Raw genomic sequence first — 20,663 nt, forward strand, 5'->3', positions numbered from 1 at the left:
CTCTGTTCCCTCTAGCAACCGTAAATGCCTTATTATAAGGAGGCTGACCATAGAGTGTTAGTTGGAAACCAGGGCAAAGCTTGGAGGAGGAACTGTTACAAGTCCTAGCAAAAGTCTTGATTTCTGAGGTAGTGCTTCAAAAAAGGAAACAAACTGCAGCTCTGCAAAAGGTTATAAAATTCTATACTCAACCCTTAAGCATGCAAATTTTTTTGTTGAGTAGAGACTTCAAAAATTGCAAACACATAACTTAGTTTGATGCTAAGTTTATGTGTGCTGCTTGTAGCATGGTTGCCATAACAGTGATTGAATGCTGGTTATGCCTCCTTTCTTTTAGTGGTCTTGGCATTGTTATTTCAAGCAGAATACTTGTTTTGAGGTGTTTACACAACACTTCTGATGCACTCTTGATATTTTATTCATGATTGATATTTATTTAGCATTGACATGCAATGCTTTCATTAGAGAAAATTAATTCAAGGTAATGAGGAGACTGTCCCTGTGGTCAGTATTTACTCCATTAATCCAAACTTTACTTTGGGCTCTGGAGTAGACATAAGCAAATAACCTGAAAAATTAAGTTATTCAAGATGAGATTGACAAAGTTTCTGTCAGTTTAGAGGAAATTCAGTAGAACAAATAGTTATACTTTGAAACTTATGAATGTATGGTTGGGCAAAAATTTATCTTCTGAGTGCAGCTGTCAACACTTAGTCCTGGAAATTAAGTACTTGGTTTATTGATAAGTTAGGGGGAACATCTGGCTCACTCTGTATCTGATGATTTTGCAGTGATATGTGCAATGGTAGATGTGTCATTGTCAGGCAGAGCAGTTTTGAGTCTCAGCAAATAGATACTGGATATACCGAGTGAAAAGCTAAGGGTTTGTCAGTTCTTTTCAAATCTTGCTCAAAAGTTTGTTATTCAAGGCTCAAACCTTGCGTGATTTCTGTTCTCTCCTATGATTTTAACTCCTCATGATGAAGGAAAAAGTAATTCATATTACTGGATATGCATGTAAATGAGAAATAAGAGTCAGAATTGTCCACAAGCACTGTGGGCAAGTGTCCCACAAGTAACATCTGCCTACCTGTGCAGTGTGCTCCTGAAGTGACCTAGCAGGAAATACTGGGAGGAGGTTATGCTGGAGACAGGAATGCCAGCACCAATACCTCGGTAAACACTTGCCTACTGTGTAGTGGAGGCAGTCAAGCAGGCTTTGAGTGATAATTGAGGTCGTTGCTGGCATGGGACTGCCTCTGAACTGGATACATTCGCAGGTACACTGCCTTCCTGCAAAAATGTATCATCTCACTCTTGAAGCAGAAACAAAGAATGTACATCTCCATCCACTGCATCTTTCTGACTCTGTGTGGACCAACACAGTTGACAAAACCACAAGGTTTTGGGGTGATATTTTAGCTCTTGAGCCTGATGTTGCATCTCCATTCATTATTTGATGGTTCCTCCTTGTGCTGGGTCATCCCAGCTGCAATAACAGCTGCTGAGTGCACAGCAGTTTTGGGACATGCTGCACAAGCAACTGAGCTGCCTTTCTGGGGGAACCAGGAATGCTGGAGGGAAGGTGAAAACTAACATTGCTCTGTCAGTGTCTGCCTCTGGGTGCACAAGGGCCCTGCTCATCACCTAAATGTACCATATCTATATGTTAGCATTTTGTAACATACAGCATTTCTCAATGTTCTTGTGAATTTTGAGCCATTTTTTGTATTAAAATAGTTTAATCTCATTCTATGAGTCTGTAGGTGCAAATTAAATTTTCAGTTCTATTATCCCTAATGCTTAAGGTGTTTTTTCTCCACTAAGATTAAAAAAAAAAAAAAGACCGTTGTGACTGTAAATCAAGGAATTACAAACTTTGAAGATACTGTGGCTGTAATAATTATTTATGTGTTCTCCAGGTTTGAAGCTGTAAATTTGTGGCATGCACATTCACATCTTATATTTGTATCTTGAAGGGAAAATGTGCTGCAACATTTCAGGTGTTTTCTGGAGCTCCTTTCAGAGTTTGGAAAGAGTGAAGTAGATGGTTTATTCAGATCTTGGTAGAAGGACTCTGCAACAGACTGCCTGGGAAAGAAGCAGGAGATGATGAGTTGTCAAAGGAAGAATGAAGACCAGATATCAGGGCTGAGAGTTTCTACACTGCAGTCTTTCTCAAGATGATTTCCAATTACTCAGTGATTAAGTGGTGCTCTTGCTTATGGCTTTTCCTAAAGAGATGTTTCAGTCCTCTGAAATTTCATGATTCATAGCAAGATTCTTATTGCTTTTGTCTGAGTTACTCAGTGACAAAACACAGCTTTCTTCTCAAATTCTCTCTTTTACTCCTAATTCCCACTTGTCACCATATTTGTTCTTTAAGGTACACCTTACCACAACTTTCAGTTGATTATGGTACTGAGGGTTTGGTGATAGGAAGCTTTTTGATGTCAGCTCTCCAATGATCTGAATATTGAATCCATTTGGTAACTCTTTCCTCCCAAACAGAATATCGTGTTGGACTTCTTTCAAGAGGTCTGAGTGGCTCATGCCTTCCCCTTTCTCTTACTTCCCCTGTCCCTGTTTTTGTCTTCCTCCTTTCTTCCATGCGAGAGTAGCCCTTCTCTAATCAGCCTCTGGGTAGTAGAGGTTTCCTACAAGTCTATCTATAAATTACTGTTCTGGCCCCAAACTGTAATGCAGATCAGCTTTTTGACACTTTCAAGACTGAAACAGAAATTAAACAAGGTCCTCATTTTGCAAAAAATCCTGTGCAGCATTTACAGGGCATTATCTTAATTGGTTACTGTTTAAATGGCCATCAGTCTTTTGAATTTCTACTGAAGAATAACAACAATGACAGAAAAACCTTGTGTTATGCTCTTCCTTTTGGTCTTCAGCTGGTTTGCCTTTTGGTGAAGCATCAGTAGCTATCATTAGACATGCCTACCCTCTTCAATCTCTAGGGTTCCTCTTTGCCACAGTAAGCCTTGTACTTTATTCTGATCCTGTGTGTTGGCTAAGATGTCTTAAACAACATAATTAGGGTGATCTTACTGCCAGTTTAGAGGCTCTACTATGCAAATAGTAGCTAAGAGGAGTGTAATAGAGGTGTGGGTGGACAAGCCTGAATGTGGGTTTCCTGCTGCCACTGTAGTGAGTTCTGCCTATGCCCTGCCCTTCCTACTGATGGTCTCCAGCCCCACTTTCCTGTTCTTCCACTCTGATTCTGCAGTAGCTTTCTTCTCTGTACTCAAGACACCAGTGTTGATGGGTGGGGTTGTGGCCACAAGCAGCAGCTCTGTGACTACACATAATGAAAGTTGTCTTTGGGGCTCTGCAGAAGGCTGCAGGCACATCACCTTTTCCTGTTAACTTGCTGTGACTCCAATTCCAACTTCTTGCATAAGGGTGAATGCCTTTTGGAAGAGCTTTTTTTTTTTGCCTGATTGTCATGGTATTTTACTGTCCACATATTACTCACCCTCTTAGGTAGGTGTGTGTCTGTGCTTGACTTATAAATATACCCACAGTTCTTTTCAGAGAAAAATGAAATATAAACTGCCTAACGCTAGAAATAAATTTAATTGCATTTGTAGACAAGAGACTTGCATTGTCTTCTGACTAAATCTAATTACAGAGTTGATACTGAGACATGTTATAGACGCTAACATTTTTCTGTCTGTCATAGTTGCATAGTGTATTCTACTAGCCTGTCAACATTAAACTGTCCTTTTCATTATTACATTTACAGTCTACTATGTTAAGTTGAATTGAGGTCACAGGAGGTAAAATGTAAAGAAATTTAATCCATGGGGTAACATTTTGGCTCTTTTATTGAGGATTTTTAATATATATTACTAAAAAAACTGAACAGGTTAAACTCAGTGAAACAGAGCAAATGATCATTATGTCAAAATTCATGAAACTTGAATTATAAGTTCTTTATTTAAGAAAACAGTAGATGTATAAAGGTGGCAGAGAAACCTGTGACACTTTACTATTTGTTTTCTCATGAATTAATCTCTGCAGAAGGAAAGCTTGTTGGAAATTCCTTTGGAATATGCAATATGACTTTGAATGCCTCGAGCCTCCTGTGATGTGCTAGTCTGACTAAACAGGCTTTTCAAAAACTTGGTTGGTTTTTTGCATTTTTTTTAAGCCCACATGAAAAATGTCATTCTTGCTGTCATGATCAATCATGGCTGGGCTTCGCGAACGAAGATTTGGGAAGGGCTCTACCCACGTTTGTCACAAGCGTGTTGGTGGCTAAAAAGGCCAATACGAGACAGGCATGTCTGATTGCAAAAGGCACAGCAGAAAGACTCCTTAGGTGGTATATTCTGCAAGGCACGATTCTTTCTGCGTTGTCTTTTCCCCTCAAGGGTGATCCTGCTGCGTTCTCAAAGGCATCGGCAGCGTTATAGATGGTGTGTCTCCAGACCTCCTGATTGGAGGCCAGAGTAGACCAGTTATGATGATCAATATGGCCAAGGCTGAGATGTTGTTTCAGGGAGTCCTTGTATCTTCTCTTTGGGGCTCCTCTCTTGCGGCAGCCGGTGGCAAGTTCACCATAGAGCAAGATCTTAGGGAGGCGGTGGTCCTTCATCCTGGAGACGTGCCCTGCCCAACGCAGCTGTGTTCTCAGTAACATGGCCTCAATACTTGTGACTGCAGCATTCTTGCTGTAAGCATGTGGAAACTAAACAAACCTTCCAACCAGAATAGCTACATACCAGAGTAGCCTTCTGAAAGCTGCCTTGAAGCTTGGTCATATTGGTGTGTTTGGGCTAAGCACCTGGAGATAGGATGGTCTGTAAGTGAAAGAAATAGCCTTGTTAATTGGTGTTCACTGCCTCTTGAGGTTCCATCAATCTGAGTGCTTCCTTAGGCTTGTGACTTTTTTGGGAATGTAGACTGAGGGTTTATTAGTAAATAATGAGTATGAGTAAAGAGGGTTTTAAAAATGAGTAAAGAGCATTAATTGTTTACTTTGGCCTAAAAGTTTAAGGTCATAGAAAGGAGTTAGAGTTTTAAAGATGTTTTTTGAGCATCTGAATCTTGGGGAAACCCCTTGTGCCTTGAGTGACCACCTAGCCAGGTATGCAAAGATAAACAGTTACAATTTTATTAAGGACTATCACTGGAGACAGTGAGACTGGCAGTTAAATGTAGGTGGAAGCGACTGGTCAATAGGTTGCTAAATTGTATTTCGTGTTTGTAATCCTAGATGATAACACTTGGATTTGGATTTTCATTTGCTTCCTTCAACTCCATTACTTTGTCTCTTTGTTCTTCCAAATATACAGAATAATTATACCGAAGTTAAGATAAAATGAACCATGTTATTTTTCTGCACAGGGTTAAAGAACCCTACTAGAAAAGAGATGTTCATGCTCTGGTATCATCATACAATAAGATAATTTCAGAACTACTGAGTGTCTTTTTAATGTTTTACCTCTCTCGAAGTCTCACTTGAAGGTACTGTAGAAAGCCTGAGGTTTAAAAGCAGAGTACAGGATTTGTATACTTCTAAGCAAAAAAATTAATGTTAAACTTTCTGGCAGCCCATATGATTACTTGCTCAATGCTAAAGCTATCTTGTGTTTGTGTGGTTACAGGAGACTTTTTCTAAACTTTGTGGGAATTGAAGTATCTTGAGACACATCTGAGGAGTCCTACAGACTTCTACCAGTGTAGGTACTTGACAGACTGAAATGAAGTGGTTTTGACACTTGGCACCAAGAGCATGGACTGCACTTGTTGTTTCATGCCTGTCCCCTTGGTAGGGTAGTCCCAAGGTCTAGGTGTTACAGTAGTGCTCAGTATCTGTAAATAGATGTGGCTGAACTTGTGATAGCAGATAAGACTGAAATAAGATGTTTTTCAAGGAAATGGAGAGAGAAGGATTCAAGAAAGTAAATGTGCAGAATGAGGCTTTGTGAGAAAGCTCAGGAGAAAGACCGCCTTAGCAAACATTTTTAATTTTACTTCAGGATGTCTCTTTACTTGGATACCTGTTGTCAACACACCCATGCTAATGGTGCTTTTTTGTTTTCCCAGTTTGTGCAGTGACTGGCAGTGAGATCTAGCCCAGAACAGTGGCCCTACAGATCCTGCGTAACACACAGTTTGTGAGAAGAGATATCAGTCTGCTGGCCAGAAGATGCATGTGTACTTTTTTTTTAAAAGCTGAGCCTGTATGCTTTGACAAAGAAATAACTAGATTAGGAGAGATATAACCATTTTTAAGGGAGGGGGGAGAGTAGTTCGATGTTGGAAAGATTTGAGAGGTGACATTGTAGACCCTCATAATTTAACTAAGTGTATTAGTCTACTATTTCATGTGAATCTGCCCTCCAAGTTCACAGCTGTGGTAGGTTTCTGAGTGCTTGCAGTGTTTGCCTTTGTCCAGAGCCCTTTCTTGTAGCAAACGTTCAGGGAATGGATTGAATACCCTTAAATGGAGACACAGAAAAAGGCTTAGGCCACCTGATTTCATTGCTGTGGGACAAGTGCTAGTTGCTTGTGACTGTGCTCTTTGACAATGGAAGTGTATAGAAAGCTGTTTTCATTAGAGCCTTCAATTTTTCATCCAAAGATAAATGAATTCCACCTTAACAATATATCTGAAGGTATAAAAAACCTTAATAAGAGAACACCTGCAATAGGTGTTTGGTGCTGTAAAGCTGTTTTTTCTTAGTAGCCTATTGAATTACCTCTATTCACACAGTTATAGTTGACAATACTTTCTTCTGCATATTTAATAAATTGTTGCAATAGATACCTGCAAGTTTATATTGATACCTGAGTGGAGGCTCAGGGAGGAACTCTCTCTGCCTGTAGCTTTGAGTTGTTTTTCTGATATCTGTACATGTATCTTGTTCCTGTATTTTGCAGCTTCCTTGGAGTGCTGTGAGTTCCTGCCTCACAGCAGAAAAGACAGCTCAGGTAGCAGTGAGGCTGCCTCAGAGCATTGCCAGCTCAGACCTGCTCTGGTTACAGGGCTTGGCTGGTGCTGTGTTGGTGCAGTGCAGCAACTGAATATGCCAAACGGAGTGATTATGGAGTTGAACTGCCCTGGGCAGATACTCTAGTGGTGCTGGGTACCTGAAAGTACCAATTTTACTAGGAATAAGAAGATGGTACTGAATTTACTAGCCTCTTTCAAACTAGGACCAAATAGTTATATGCTGTTATATAACATAATGTCTTAAATCACTGTGACCATTTAAAATACAACTAGTTTTTTCTTGAAACTACAGCACTGAAGTGTAATGACAAATGCTTAATGTCCTCGCAGTATAGGCAGACAAATGGGATGCTGCCTAGAGCCTGTTGTGCTGGGCTCTTGTACAACAACATGACTCTGTTAAATACTTTTACTGTACTAATACTGGGTATGCAGGTATGAGCTTGGATGGAGGAGGTAAGAAGGTATGAGGGGGGAATATACAGAATTTGCAGAATTTCTCACTGGTGGATTGAAATACTGCCTTGCCTTGCCTGCTGTATGTCCTGGACAACAGACAGCTGAGCCTGCCAAATGTGCTTTAGCTAATGTTTAATTCAAACACTCTAATGAAAAAAAACTTTTATCCCAGCATTTTACAGTATTTGCTCCTGTATTTTTTTTTTTTTTTTGCCCCTCAATCCTGACTTTACAAATTCTATTCTATCACTGTAAGAGGATTTTGTTCTCTCCATCATCCGTTATGTCTTGTGCATTGAGCTACCCTGTTGTGGTGCCAAAAGAGCCCTCCTCCTCTGTGCTCACGTCTCACTTTTCATGGGAAAAAGTCTCTGGTGGCAGAAAACTGAGGGGGATTGGCCCTGAGAAATAAAAGCCTCTGTTCCTTTCTTTGCCTTCTTCAGTGTAAGAAGTCCTTTGGTATGTCTGTGGCAAATGCCTTATTAAAGGGTCTGGCTCCTAGAAGTAGCCATGTGTTGTTCTTGAACTATTGCAGATAGTCATATGTCTGAGTGCAAATGAATGACCAGGAAGCTTTAAATGCTGTTGTAGGTTTTTTAGGGTTTTTTTTCCAGCCTCAGTTTTTAAGATAACAAAAACTGTTTGGGAAATGGTTGTCCCTGAATAACTTAGAATCATGCCTCATAAAGTGTTCCATAATTTTGTATTCAGAAATTGAAACAAATGTTGCTTTTCCCTGCATACTCTTTCATTACATATTACAGAAGTTTTAATTTTAGCATAACTTACAAGTACAATCCATCGATCTGTGGGCTAATTTGAAAACTGTTGCAAATTAGACCTGTGAAACACCTCTTAAACTAAACTCAAATCTAAACTACTGGGACCAGCAGGTCAAGTGAGGTGAGTCCTCCCCTCTATTTCAGGCTCATAACACCCCATCTGGAGTACTGTGTCCAGCTCTGGGGCCGTAAGCATAAGAAGGATGTGGACCTGTTAGAGCAGATCCGGAGGAGAGACATGTAAATGATCAGAAGGCTGGAACAGCTCTTCTGTAAGAAAAAGCTGAGAAAAATAGGATTTTTTTCGCCTGGAGAAGAGAAGTCTCCAGGATACCTTATTGTGGCCTACAAGAAAGATAGAGAGGGGTTTTTTTTACAAGGGCATGTAATGTCTGGACTAGGGAGAATGGCATCAAACTGAAAGAGGGTAGGTTTAGATTAGACATTAGGAAGAAATTCTTTACTGTGAGGTTGGTGAGGCACTGACGAAGGTTTACCCAGAGAAGTTGTGGTTGCCCCATTTCTGGAGGTGTCCTAGACCAGGTTGGGTGGGGCTTTGAGCACCCTCTTCTAGTGCAAGGTGTCCCTACTCATGGTGGGGAGTTGAAAATAGGTGATCTATAAGGTTCCTTTCAACTCAAACCATGCTTCAATTTGATAGATTTCCAGTAAACTCAGGATCAATGTAGATTATCTCTGTGATCCTGGAATCTCCAAAATTCTTGCCATGGATATGACATGAGGGTTAACTCTCAACTGGATAGCATTTATGTAACCAGTATTTGTTCTTAAAATTTTTTGTGTAAAGTGACCACACCTTATGTGAACCTGAAGTTTTGATTCTTTCCAGACTGCTAGTAAGGTCATGGCTCCAGTGGCTCTTGCACACCTGGGCTGGCTGCTAGTTTCAGTAATAATACTGTATCTTATTAAAGAAGTGGTGGCCCTATTTCTGAAAACTTGCTCTAATCCAGAAGGTTGAAATGCCTTCATGTTGCATGCTAATGTTAGTCACTAAGTCAGACTTAGTAAATCCTGCATGCACCATGTTGACTGTAGGTACATGGAGCACCTTGGGTTGAGTTGGCAGCTTGGTGGTCACCAGTTGACATAGCTCTAAGTATTTGCCAACAACTGGAGTGGCTGTCTGGGATCAGGGTACACCAGAAAGTTTTTGTGATTCATAACCAAAGCCCAAACATCAACTAGTCCTATCTACTGCCTACACAGGATGATTTTAGATAAAGATGAAGGTGTGCCTAAGTGCAATATGTCAGCTGGTGGAATATGATCAAGTCTCTCAATTTATGAAGACCCCTTGGTAGACACTGGGGGTTTTGTGTACATATGTGGAATAAGCATATGTAGGAAGTTGCTAGTAGAATATAATTTTATTTCCATTGAATTAGTTGTGGGAAGAATCAGAAAATTTGTGCACCATACTGACTGCCAGAGTAAGTTTGTTAGGTGTGGCAATTTAAGCTTTAGTACTGCCCACTGCTCCATATGTTTCGTATACACTCTTCATTTTGTGCTTTTTCTATGAAGAAATATCTATGAGTGGACTTAGTGTCTTACCACACATGTTTTGTGTCTACTGACTGACAGGGTGACAACATTTAAAATGAATTGAAATAGAGAGCTTTTAGGCAAGCACTTTTATTACTTCTTGTCAGTAGTCCAGACATATTCTTAACATTCTCTCTGTGAGGGAATATTTTAGATTTTTCCTCTCAGTTTCACCCCAAAATTTACATAATTGATTAATCATATGACGTTGTTTAGATGTCTTTTTCCTGTATAGCTGTGATGTAGTGTATGCCTTGTTCTGTGGTATTTCGATCTCTTCAGCAGCAACATTTTGTCACTGGATGTCTTCAGGTAAAGCCCAGCCTGGCTTACTCTGCCACATAACACCCTTTATTGCAGAACTCTCTTCCTTGTGAGCTGACCATTATCAAAAAGTTACTGTTACAGCAGCAGTGTTTATTCTTTCATCAGTTTTCCCAGTCTTCTGACTAATATTTGCCCTGTTAGCAAAAAGACTGAGTTTTCTGTCTTCAAACCAAGCTCATTTGTATGTTCAACTTGGGGTGGCTGGCATGATGGGTGCTCTCAGGGTGTTTGAAATTATAGAAAGCCGTATGCAGGGCTCTAGCCAAAGACTGAGGCCTTTGCCAAAATATGTTATAATGGACTAGACTTTTAAGAACCCAAGTCTTCAAAGTAATTACCTCTGCAGCTCAGTCCTGAGGCCACTTCTATCCTGCAGGTTGTCATTTCTGTTTCTAAAATTGTGTCTGTAACCACTTTTGATGTGATAGCACAGTTGCTTTGAAGTGAATATATGCTGGAAGGGGAAAGCGTGTAATCAGATTTATCGGAAGCTGGTGTTGCAAGACACTCCTCTCAGCATTAGCACTGTACGTGTTGACATTCCCTATGCTCTGTATTTCCAGTGCTCAGATATTCAGCCTGGAAACTTCAGCGGCTTTGGCCTTGACAGGAAAGAAGTCTGATTCCCAACCTGTGAGCTGCTGGTATCTCTTCTAGACAGGATCTGGCTTTTTCACTTCTCAGTGTCTTGAAGGGTTTCCTGAGCAGAGCAACTATTACAATCCCAGAATATCTATTAATGCCTGAATCAATCTTTGCAGATAATTTCAATGAGGGATTTGAAATGGGCCAGGGCTGCTTGATCTGGGATGTCTGAGAATGGGAGGCACCTATCAACATGTAGATCCAGGGCTAGACTGTAAAGCATTAGTGTTATTCAGGTTAATTCCTAGAGTCATACTTATCAAATGGGTCATGTCGTTTTCTTTCACCTACCTTCTGACAAGCTGCCTTTTTTGCTGCTTTGGTTATGGATGTGGTGAGTTGTGTTTGGAGGGCAGGAGTAAATGTCTGTTTAACAATTAAGAGGAGCAGGGCATGGGGACTGTCATGGAGGATAGAGGCTTGGTTTGGTCCCACCCTAGCTGACAGGACAATTGGCTGGGGTCTTCTGATGGCACTTGTCTTCATATGTGGGCTCTCATAGCTGTGGAGAGCATTTGAAAAGTGGCCTTAGAGCTCAGTGCTGCAAATACTAAAGTGATAAATTAAGTTTCAGTGTGGTGTTTCATCAATACTTCTCCCTCGCTCTGGGGAGTGAGGAGCCCTCTGCAGCTCTGTCAGGGAGTGGGAACAGCCTGTCCTGGATGTGCTGACGGTGGTGTGGGTAGAGCAGTCTCCATGGCCAGTTTGCCAGACTGAATATTTTACTTTGCATCTCATGTTTGCCTCCAAACTATGTTTTGCTTCATGACAAGTGATAAGCCTGATTACAGTGTCTGAGAGCTCATTTTAGAGTTAGTCACACTTATTGGAGCTACCAGACTTAAAAGAAACTCTGAGCAAGACATGAATTTGTTTGATCAGCGTATGAAATATCTGGGTAATTAGGAAGACCAATGTTAATAGCAAAGGAAGATGAGAGATAACAGTGCCTGTAGTGATTAAAACAGAAACTACAAAGCTTAAAGCAGCTATATGAGATGTTAAACATGTGGTAGCATCAGTCCAAAATGTGGGCAAGTCACTTTTTTTGTGTCCTCAGTGAATGTATGTGGGATCTGGGGATTTTTTAGCTTTTTTTCGTAGGGTTGGGTTTTTTGTTGTTGCTGGTTTGTGTTTTTGTTTTTTCTTTTTGAGGTACAGGCTTGTATGCATGCAAGTATTTGTAAAGCCCAGAGTCTTGCTGGTTTAAAGTGCTTCTTACTTGAGTTGCCTGATTCTGTTACCAGAAGGTGTTTACCCACTACATGAGGCAGTTGTACTGGGGAAAAGCTGAGAACTTGCTGATGACATGCCCAGTCTGTGTGGGAATGGAACTAACAAAGCATGTTGCAGTGCATTTGAGGAGGAGCAGGGCCTGTGTTTTTTTTTACTGAAGATGTGTCTTGATGTTCTCAGCTAGCAGGCTCATGGGCCACCGCAGAGAGCAGCTGGCCCAGCCCTGTGTTTCCGTCCCCTCCCTTGTGCCTGCACCACCATGCCTGCAGGTGCACAATGGCTCAGATCACAGCCCCAATCTTCCTAGAAATGGGTCTCTTTAGCGAGGGCTGCCCGTTGTTCTGCTTCACTGATGCAGTCACAGGGCTGCCAGCTCTGACATGAGAGGTGGTGTGAGTACATGGCTGAGAAATATGAGGAAGGGCAGGACCAGGTCTTTTCACAGAATAACAATCATTGAGGTTGGAAGAGACCTTCAAGATCATGTAGCCCAACTGTCAATCTAGCACAAATAGGGTGTAATTTTGGTAACTGGTTTATGCTGAAGGCTATTTCCAAAAGCCTCACCTGCTGTGCCTGAAATTCAGCTAGAAGTCAGCACTCGTGGTCCTTCAGATTCATTGCACTTCTGCTTGGAAGAATTGCAGAGGTGCTCACAGAGGCCCTCTATACCCTGCAAAGAGAGGGAGACCAATCACTGGATAGTAGTTGTAAATAATCAGGGCAATTTGCAGCTAGAGAAGTGCACAGACATACTCAATAGCCTGGGAGAGTGCTTTTATGGGAGGTGATGTGATTGCAGCAGTAAGTAGGAGATACCACAGCTTATTTATTTGATGACAACTGTCATCCCCCAGGAGTGGGAGGCAGCTCAGCCTGTTGCAATCTCATGGCTCCCTGAAGTTGCAGCCAATTCCCAATCTGTCCTTGAGATACCTTTGAAGTATGTTGCCCTACCATTGAGGCTCTGCTTATTGTGAGGCTGCTTCTTCCTCTGCTTGCCTTGAGCTTCCTCATGAGAGTCGTCAAAGTCCTGTGAGGATGTGTAAGCTGAAACTTTACTGGCTCCCAGGCTCAGCCCTGCATGTTTGAATGCTCCATCCTGCCCCCAAAACAATGGCCTAAGAGCAACATGTGTCAAAGAAGTGAAACTTGAGGTATTCATCGTAGAGAGAACAGTATACTCTTCGTGACATAAAGATCTTTGTAGACTATACTATAAAGGGCCTCTTTTAAAGAGAAGTGATACTATTTTAATTTCCCTTCTTCAGTAATTTGCCCAGGTTCTCAGTAAAATTGCTCTAAAAATCACCCCTGACTCATGTGTAACTTGGTATGGGTTTCTGCTTGCAGCTATTGTGGATGATGAAAGACTTTCTGCAGAGGAAATGGATGAGAGGAGGCGTCAGAATATTGCTTATGAGTATCTGTGCCACTTAGAAGAAGCAAAAAGGTAAGTAAATGAAAGCACATTTGTTCCTGGCCTCTAAATAAGGAAGTTCAAGCCTGTTGTTTTCTTAAGCATTGCAATTTTTATTTCAATATCTCAAATTATTTGGATTAACTGAATGTTGGACTTTCATAGCACTCAATATGAGAAACTGATGCACAATGTGAAAAGTCTGATTCAAAGAAGGATTTAGAAAAAATCAAGACATCCTCAAACTTACCATGGTGTTCATCTTCAGTGAAAGTAGGGGCTGGGTAATGGAACATGAAGCTGTGATTTTTGAGAAGCTGAGACAGGCTTATATGACTAACTGAGGTAAGTATTTTGCTCCTGGCTCTGTGGTTGTGCTCCCTTCTTGGCACTAGTGCTTGTGGAGAGACTCAGGTTGCTAAGATGGTAGAAAGTCACCTGGGCTCTTACTGATTTAATAATCGATATAATCTCAGTGCTAGGTGCAGGAGGGGCATAAGATAAGATGTACCCTGTTCTTCCTTTAGTTCCTCTAACTCACTGGACAGCAGTATTCATCTCTTGAAGCAACAGCCTGTGATGAAACACTGATTTGCCAGTGTACAGGGATTCGATCACTTCATGCAAATGTACTGTGCTGTGTACACTGTATTTTCTAAACAAATATTCAACAGCATTTTCATAATGACTAAGCAAGGTACAATATCCTGGTGCTTTTGAAGTAGCTTGAAGTGCTTCTATTGTTGTATGTAAAAGCATATTTTATATTCAGTCTGGTCAGACTTTTTCAAATATGCCTGTTGTACTCAAGTTATTGCTGTGGGCACCACTGGTAGTGTCTTGCTTGTGCTCTGCATTTGTTGATGATGCTGTTTTTAATCATAAACTTAATTTGGATTACTTTCCTATTCATTTCTATTGAGAAAAGAAAACTTGAATTCTGATTAGTAGTGCAAACTATGAAATATTAATGCAATGACAAACCATAGGACCTTTGTAATGGATTACACCAGTGTACTTTGGTCAGGAATCAACCATTAAATGATGTTCTGAGCCTTGTTTCTACACATTTTCCCTCACGATAGCTGCCACTGGTTTTGTCCTAGAGGCTTTGTTATAAAAATTAGCCATTCTTGCTTCTTTTTCACTACTGTCCCATTTGCTGTAGCAACATTGTTTCCTTTGTTCTTTGCTTCCTCTTTCCCTTGCAGAGTGATTGCCTGTTCAAATATTTAAGGTGACAAGTGTCTTACTGCTGCCAGATAGGACTGTTCTGCTCTGAACACTCCTGTTGCCTCCATTGTTCCATTGTAAGAGATTGTCCTCAGTCAGCTGAATCAGCTCATTATGCTGGCAGGCAATTCTTCGCTCTTTTGCTGAGTCAGTTTTCTAGTGAGCTGACTGGTCTGATCCACGGGTCAGAGGAGAACCTGTGCTGGCAAGAGGAAGGGGATTGGGTGCAGCTGCACTCTTGAGAGAGGGGAGGGAGCAGGTCTCATTTGTAGAGATGTTAGATCAGCTTCACCATCTCTGGAAACTCCAGTGAGTCAAGGTTGATTTTACTCAAGGTTTCTACTTGATATGTTGCAACTTACCTATCTGCTGCCTTATGGAATTTAATCTCCAAATCCAACCTTTTTTGTTTCTTTTGCTATTATTACTAGTTTATCATCCTGGCTTTATCATCCTTTAACCTTTCCCTTTCACAGGGCTACTTGTCACTTTGAACTCAAGTCCTCCAGTTCATTTGAAGCAGCTCCCTTGATTTTTCACAGTGAAGTTATTTTTACCATTAATGACTTAAATTAGCATCTATTAGGAGTAACACCCTCCCCATCCTCGTGTTTATTTTCATAAAATGGATTCATGCTAGTAGCAAGTTTTTAGAAGAAACATTCTTTTAGCTCTGCTAGCCCATGATGGGACTTCATAGCCAAAACAGTTACTCACGGAATTGTTAGGTACCTAGAAGCATTTCTGAATCTGTTTGGAAAATCAGAATATGCAGGTCATATTCATGAGCAATGCTTACTACTGCATGAGGTGGGGATGAGTTCTGCAGTGTAGGGAGCCTTGTACTTCCCTCATCAAGGGATTGGTCTGTCATAGGTGGAGCTGATGTGGCGGTCCAATGCTGCTGGATATCCTGTCCTCTGTCTCAGCACACTGGTCCCTACTGCTCATTAGGGAGGAAAGGGTGGTGATACAGGGTGTGGTGAAGACTCTGGGAGTGCTTTTGGGTGGACAGAGCCGCTGTGGTGGGGAAGAGAGAGTGTGAGGGAAATTTCTCCCTTCGCAGAGCACTGTTGAGATAGGCTTTTTGCACCATGAGACTTTGCCCCGAGACACTCTTACTAATGTAAAAACAACCTGGCAACAAACACATACAAAAAGCTTGTAGAAACAAGGAGAAATGCCTGTGTCTCGTAGCTGTGTAGCCCCTAGCCATGCTTCCTCAGGAGGTGAGTAATGCTGTCCAGGGTGTCCAAGCTGGTGCCAGGCCTAGGCTGAGGTGTCAAAGGTGCATGTTCGTGTTTTCCTCAACCTTAACCTGACAGAACAGGAAACAAGAGAAAATGCTGCATCCGTAGCATAACTGCTCACTGCACAGTTATTGCCTCTCTGTGTACTCGAGTAGGAGTGAAACACATTGATGTGCAATCTTTGTTCTGTGCTTGCACAGTTATAGCATTTTCTTTGTCACTGCAGAGCCTGAACATAACCAGGGACTCTTGAAAGCAAGAGGCTCAGAGTGAAACAGAGTCATGATTCAGTCAGCAGCAAAATGAGACCAGCTTGGGAGGCTTGAGTGTAGGAAGCAGGCTACTTCACAGCACATGGTGAATCCTGCCCTTCAGCTGGGCTGAGAGAGCAGTTTCACAGGATCCAGCTCATGGATTGGCTATTCAGAGAATCACAGAATGCTTTGGGATGGAAAGGACCTTAAAGATCACCTAGTTCCAACCGCTGTGCCATGGGCAGGGACGCCTTCCACTAAACCTGGTTGCTCCAAGCCCTATCCAACCTGTTTCTGAACATTCCCAGGGATGGGGCATTCCCAACTTTTGCTGCTGCTGAATGGAGGGGTCCCAGCTGGGTTCTCATCCCTCCTCCCCAGAGCTGGAGGAGAACCTGTGGGATGTACAGGGCCCCTTCTGCTGCTTTGTACTTCCGGCAGTGGGTCTGAGTCAGAGAAGGCAGGATGGTGCCTCCAGCCCCAGGCGCACAGCTGGTTGTGAAACTACGTGGAGCTGTGGCCTGCTTGCTGCAGCAGTACCCTCATGAATGAATCTTAGGGGTGGAAACTGCCTTTGACATTTAATCTCTGTCCTGAATGATTGGAAAGGACTTTTTAGTGTTCAGGACACCGTGGATATCAATGGCAATTTTTCCATTCAGTTGGCAGCTGCTGAAATACTGTTTCAGTAATATATTCAGCAAATATTGTTTCAGATAATCAACTGTGTGCACATACAATAAGTTTTGGACCATATTGAAGAGTAATAAATACTGAAATAAACAATAAATTGCAAAAGACTGGGGCAGAAGAGGGCTGGGACAATACTATACCAGGAGTTATGTTTTGTTTCTCACCATATTTGTAATCAAAACACTATTATAGAGCAGCCTTGCATTTTGAAATTCCAGAGTTAATTAAACAGGTGAAGAATGTGTACTTTCAGCTGCTTTTCAAACCACTGTTTGCACACTTAATTCCTGTAGCCCAGCTTTAATAAAAACTTTGCAAGTTCAACAAGAAAGGAGAATCCTCTTGCTGCTAGCTGATGCTTCTGCAAATACCTTCTGTGCTAGGCACAGTATCTGTTAGACATATGCAGCATAGGAAATTGTTTTTTAAACACAATAGCAGGCTTGTAATATCTGCAGAGGCCAGTTGTGTTTGATAGTGTTATATTTGATACTGGAGAAAAAACATTTTGTTCTATTAGATTGCTGGGCCCCTTTCTCCTGAAAATCACACATCTAATAAAATGAAGTTTTGGTTGCTTGTATTTATATTGTTTGATTTATTACTTTTGCCTTTAAGGAAAGTTTCTTGCATACTAAAAAAAAAAAAAAAGGTAGCAAAAAATGGATAGCATCAAGCATCCTTGAACTTCTAAGAAGAAGAAGTCAAGAATAAGCAATTAGGAGTAGGGATTTTCTCCCCTCAAGCAATGCAGCCATGGAGGCCACTAATAATGCCCTCCAAACATTGCTCTAATACATATCCAGTATAGTTTGGAAAATTTTTCTATTAAATAACAAATGTTTAAGATGGGCATGAGCAGCTGTCACAAGCCCTAATGTCTTATTGAATTAGATTAATGTTAACAGGTAGAATTTACCACAACTTCCTCCTTTCCAAAGGAAATACTTAGTACATCAAATTCTACCGTTGGCTTTTGCTGTTCTTGTCTCTTCGCAGATGTGTAATTACTGCATTGTAAAGGTAATACAGATTTGAGGGGTTTAAATTGTGATTGAAGCTTTGGCATATAAAGCAAATCAAGTTTACAGTAAATGTGTTGTGGCTGGCTAAGGTTATAATTATCCATCGTTAAGCAGATATTATTTCTCTTGGCTTCTTATAATTTATACCTTCTTATGCTAAGCTTAAATTTGAAACATGGAAGACCTCATTTTACTAGCCTTGTCTTTCTTGGCTTGAAATGGAATACACCTTGTTTCACAAAGCATATGCTGCAATTTCAGAGTCAGAACTGCCAGAATTTTTTTTTAATTTTTCTTGCTCAGCTGTTCAGTAAGGCAGGAACTTGTGTAAAACACTGAAGGTTTAGCTTCAATGTTAGGGCTATGAAGATACTGTAAAAGAAAACTACCCAGGAAATTTCTTTTTGAGAAGTCTTTTTTTTTTTTTTTATTTTGAAAATGTAAATTCTCATTCTTTCCCAACTTTTCCATTTTATGTTCTAAAATTTGCCTTCTTCATAGTGTTGGTTTTTATTGAATTGGTTTGCAATGGCTAATTGCAGTATTGGTCACTGATGACATGACAGTTTGAAGCTGCTATATAAAAGTACATGCAGTTTAATATGCTTAAAAGGTCAAACCCTAAAGTGCTTAATTGGCTTCAGTCAAAGCCAGCAATTTTGCAGTACAGAAAGCTAAAGTTGCCAGGACTATGGGACCATGGAGAGTGGCTTTGGAGTCCACCATGTTTCTGGGGAGGTACTGGGGTCCTACGAAATCTTGGTACTACAAGTGAATTTTGCCAGGTTTCCTGCTGCTGTTTCTTCATGGGCAAAATTGTGGCAACTCTTCACCCTGGTGCTCATGAGTGAATTAATGCTACTCAAATGCTTTCAGACTACAGGAAATCTTTAAAGCTCTGTGCTTATAGGTAAATGTATAATATTGTAATCTAGCTGTACAACTAGCTCACTGTAGCCAGAAAATATTAAGATATTTCTTAGTAACATGTTTTTTCTCAGTTTGTCAAAAAAATCTGGGAGTGGTAGCCTGTCATGTAGTGGATTATGAACTTTGGCTCATCTACTCTCTCTGCTTTAAGATGAATATAGTACCAGTGAGCATGGCTGGCAACAACTCTGTGAAGGCCAAGTGTTTGAAATGAGGGTACTTTATGAGGTGAAATTCTTTGAAGAATCCTACTTAGCTGGGATATACCCATTGCTGAAGTAGCTCTGTCCATACAGAGGGATTGATCAACAAGTGCACTTGTTGTTTCATGTCTTGATCCTCAGCATACTAGACTACTGGCTATTTTGTTTTGGCTAGTTATACAATTGTGCAGATATAGCAGAGTTTTCATATGCAGCTGTCAGCAGTATCAGTCACTCCAATAATTGCTTGGATAGTGACATTTGCATATGAAAAGTCTTAACAGTGAGATCTGAAGGAGACAGAAACGTTTGTGCTGGTTTCTGTACAGGATGCATTGACCTGCTCACTGGCATGTTGAGGTAATTTGTGCACATGTAATGGGTCATTGCTCAGTCTGTATAGTTGCAAAATAATGATGCCAAGTAATGATGGATATGACCTTTGTTTTTTGCAGACTAGACCATATGGTACTTGTTCCATAGCATGTACTGAAGCTAATAGTACAGTCTCTTCAGAGCCCAGTTAGTTTTCTTTCTCAAAGTTTCCACTCTCTTTTAGGTATGACCCTCTTAAGAAAGGAATTGGGATTTCTTCTTTTTTTTAAATTCAAGAGTGAGAAATTTGAAGTTAGGTCATACTCTGCTACCCTCATATCAGTGTAGTTTGTAGGTTCAGCTTCACCAAGAGAACACATGGCATTTTCAGTTCTCCTTCACTTTCCCCTTTTTAACTTGGATTATCTGTGGTGCAACTCAAAAGCCTCTTTGACTTTGTACTCCACCCACAAGACTAACTGCTTGTCAGATCAAAGTGATGGCTTCTTTCTGCACCCTGGGTAGCTCCTGGTTAATATTAAGCATGACCTGAGATGGCCTCACCAAGGTAGCAGCAGCAGCTGAGACATTACATTACTATAAAGAGCACACCGAGGAATAGGGATACTGGCGCTGTGAGGTAGCAGAGGTACTTTAGGCTTGCATCTTGCCTAAGAGAGTCATAGGAAGTTGCTGTTGGGAAGAATCTGTGACAGTACCTGTGGGATGGAAGGACATTCTTTGCTTAGTCTAAAAGGTTTAAGTATTGTTCTTAACATGAGGGTAAGTTTTTCTGTACTGTTTGAACTCTGCTCAGTAATTCCTATTTACCTGAGAGCAGCCTTGGCCTTTGCTTCTCTGTGTGTTAATGATGGAACAAGTGATGGCATGTGGGCTGTGTACCCCGATCACCCACGCTGGTCTGTGGGCTGTGACAGTCGCACACCATGTAGCTGACCAGCAAAGTGGTGCATTTTGCCTGGAAGGTATCCCATAGGATTGTATCCCTGGTGTGGCATTCAAAAAGCTCTGTGATCATGTGTCTGTTTGCTTTGGACCGGAGGAGGAATTACCTGGACTGATGGAATCTGCTTCTTAAGAGGTCCCTTGCAGAAGTGTACTTTTCACATGTTGAGATCCTTCTTTCTCAGCTATCATGTCCTGAAAAACTGTTGATCTTCGGAAGAAGTGTTTATTCAGGCTCTGGCAGAAACTGCTGTGGGGAGGTATAAGAGGCTTTTCACAGATCAGAAGAGATGAGACAGCAACTGTGCCTGGTGAGCTTTATAGCACTACTTTGTATAGACCACTGCTACTAGTGAGGTGCCCACAGGTATGTGATAGTG

At 41.1% G+C, this 20,663-nt stretch overlaps 1 protein-coding gene across 10 annotated transcripts in view; it reads left to right on the forward strand.

The window, feature by feature from the left end:
• The window catches only part of IQGAP2 (IQ motif containing GTPase activating protein 2), a 125,465-nt gene that overhangs the window by 8,988 nt on the left and 95,814 nt on the right, over positions 1-20,663 (forward strand). For all 10 annotated transcript variants that reach the window (XM_051788130.1, XM_051788134.1, XM_051788131.1 and 7 more), the window contains exon 2: positions 13,348-13,447. In XM_051788130.1, the coding sequence (XP_051644090.1) occupies positions 13,348-13,447 (100 nt within the window). The remainder of the gene's footprint in view (positions 1-13,347; positions 13,448-20,663) is intronic.

This window comes from Manacus candei, unplaced genomic scaffold (assembly GCF_025592945.1).
Source record: "Manacus candei isolate 608988 ecotype Guabito, Panama unplaced genomic scaffold, ASM2559294v1 h1tg000024l, whole genome shotgun sequence".
NCBI classification, from domain to species: domain Eukaryota; kingdom Metazoa; phylum Chordata; class Aves; order Passeriformes; family Pipridae; genus Manacus; species Manacus candei.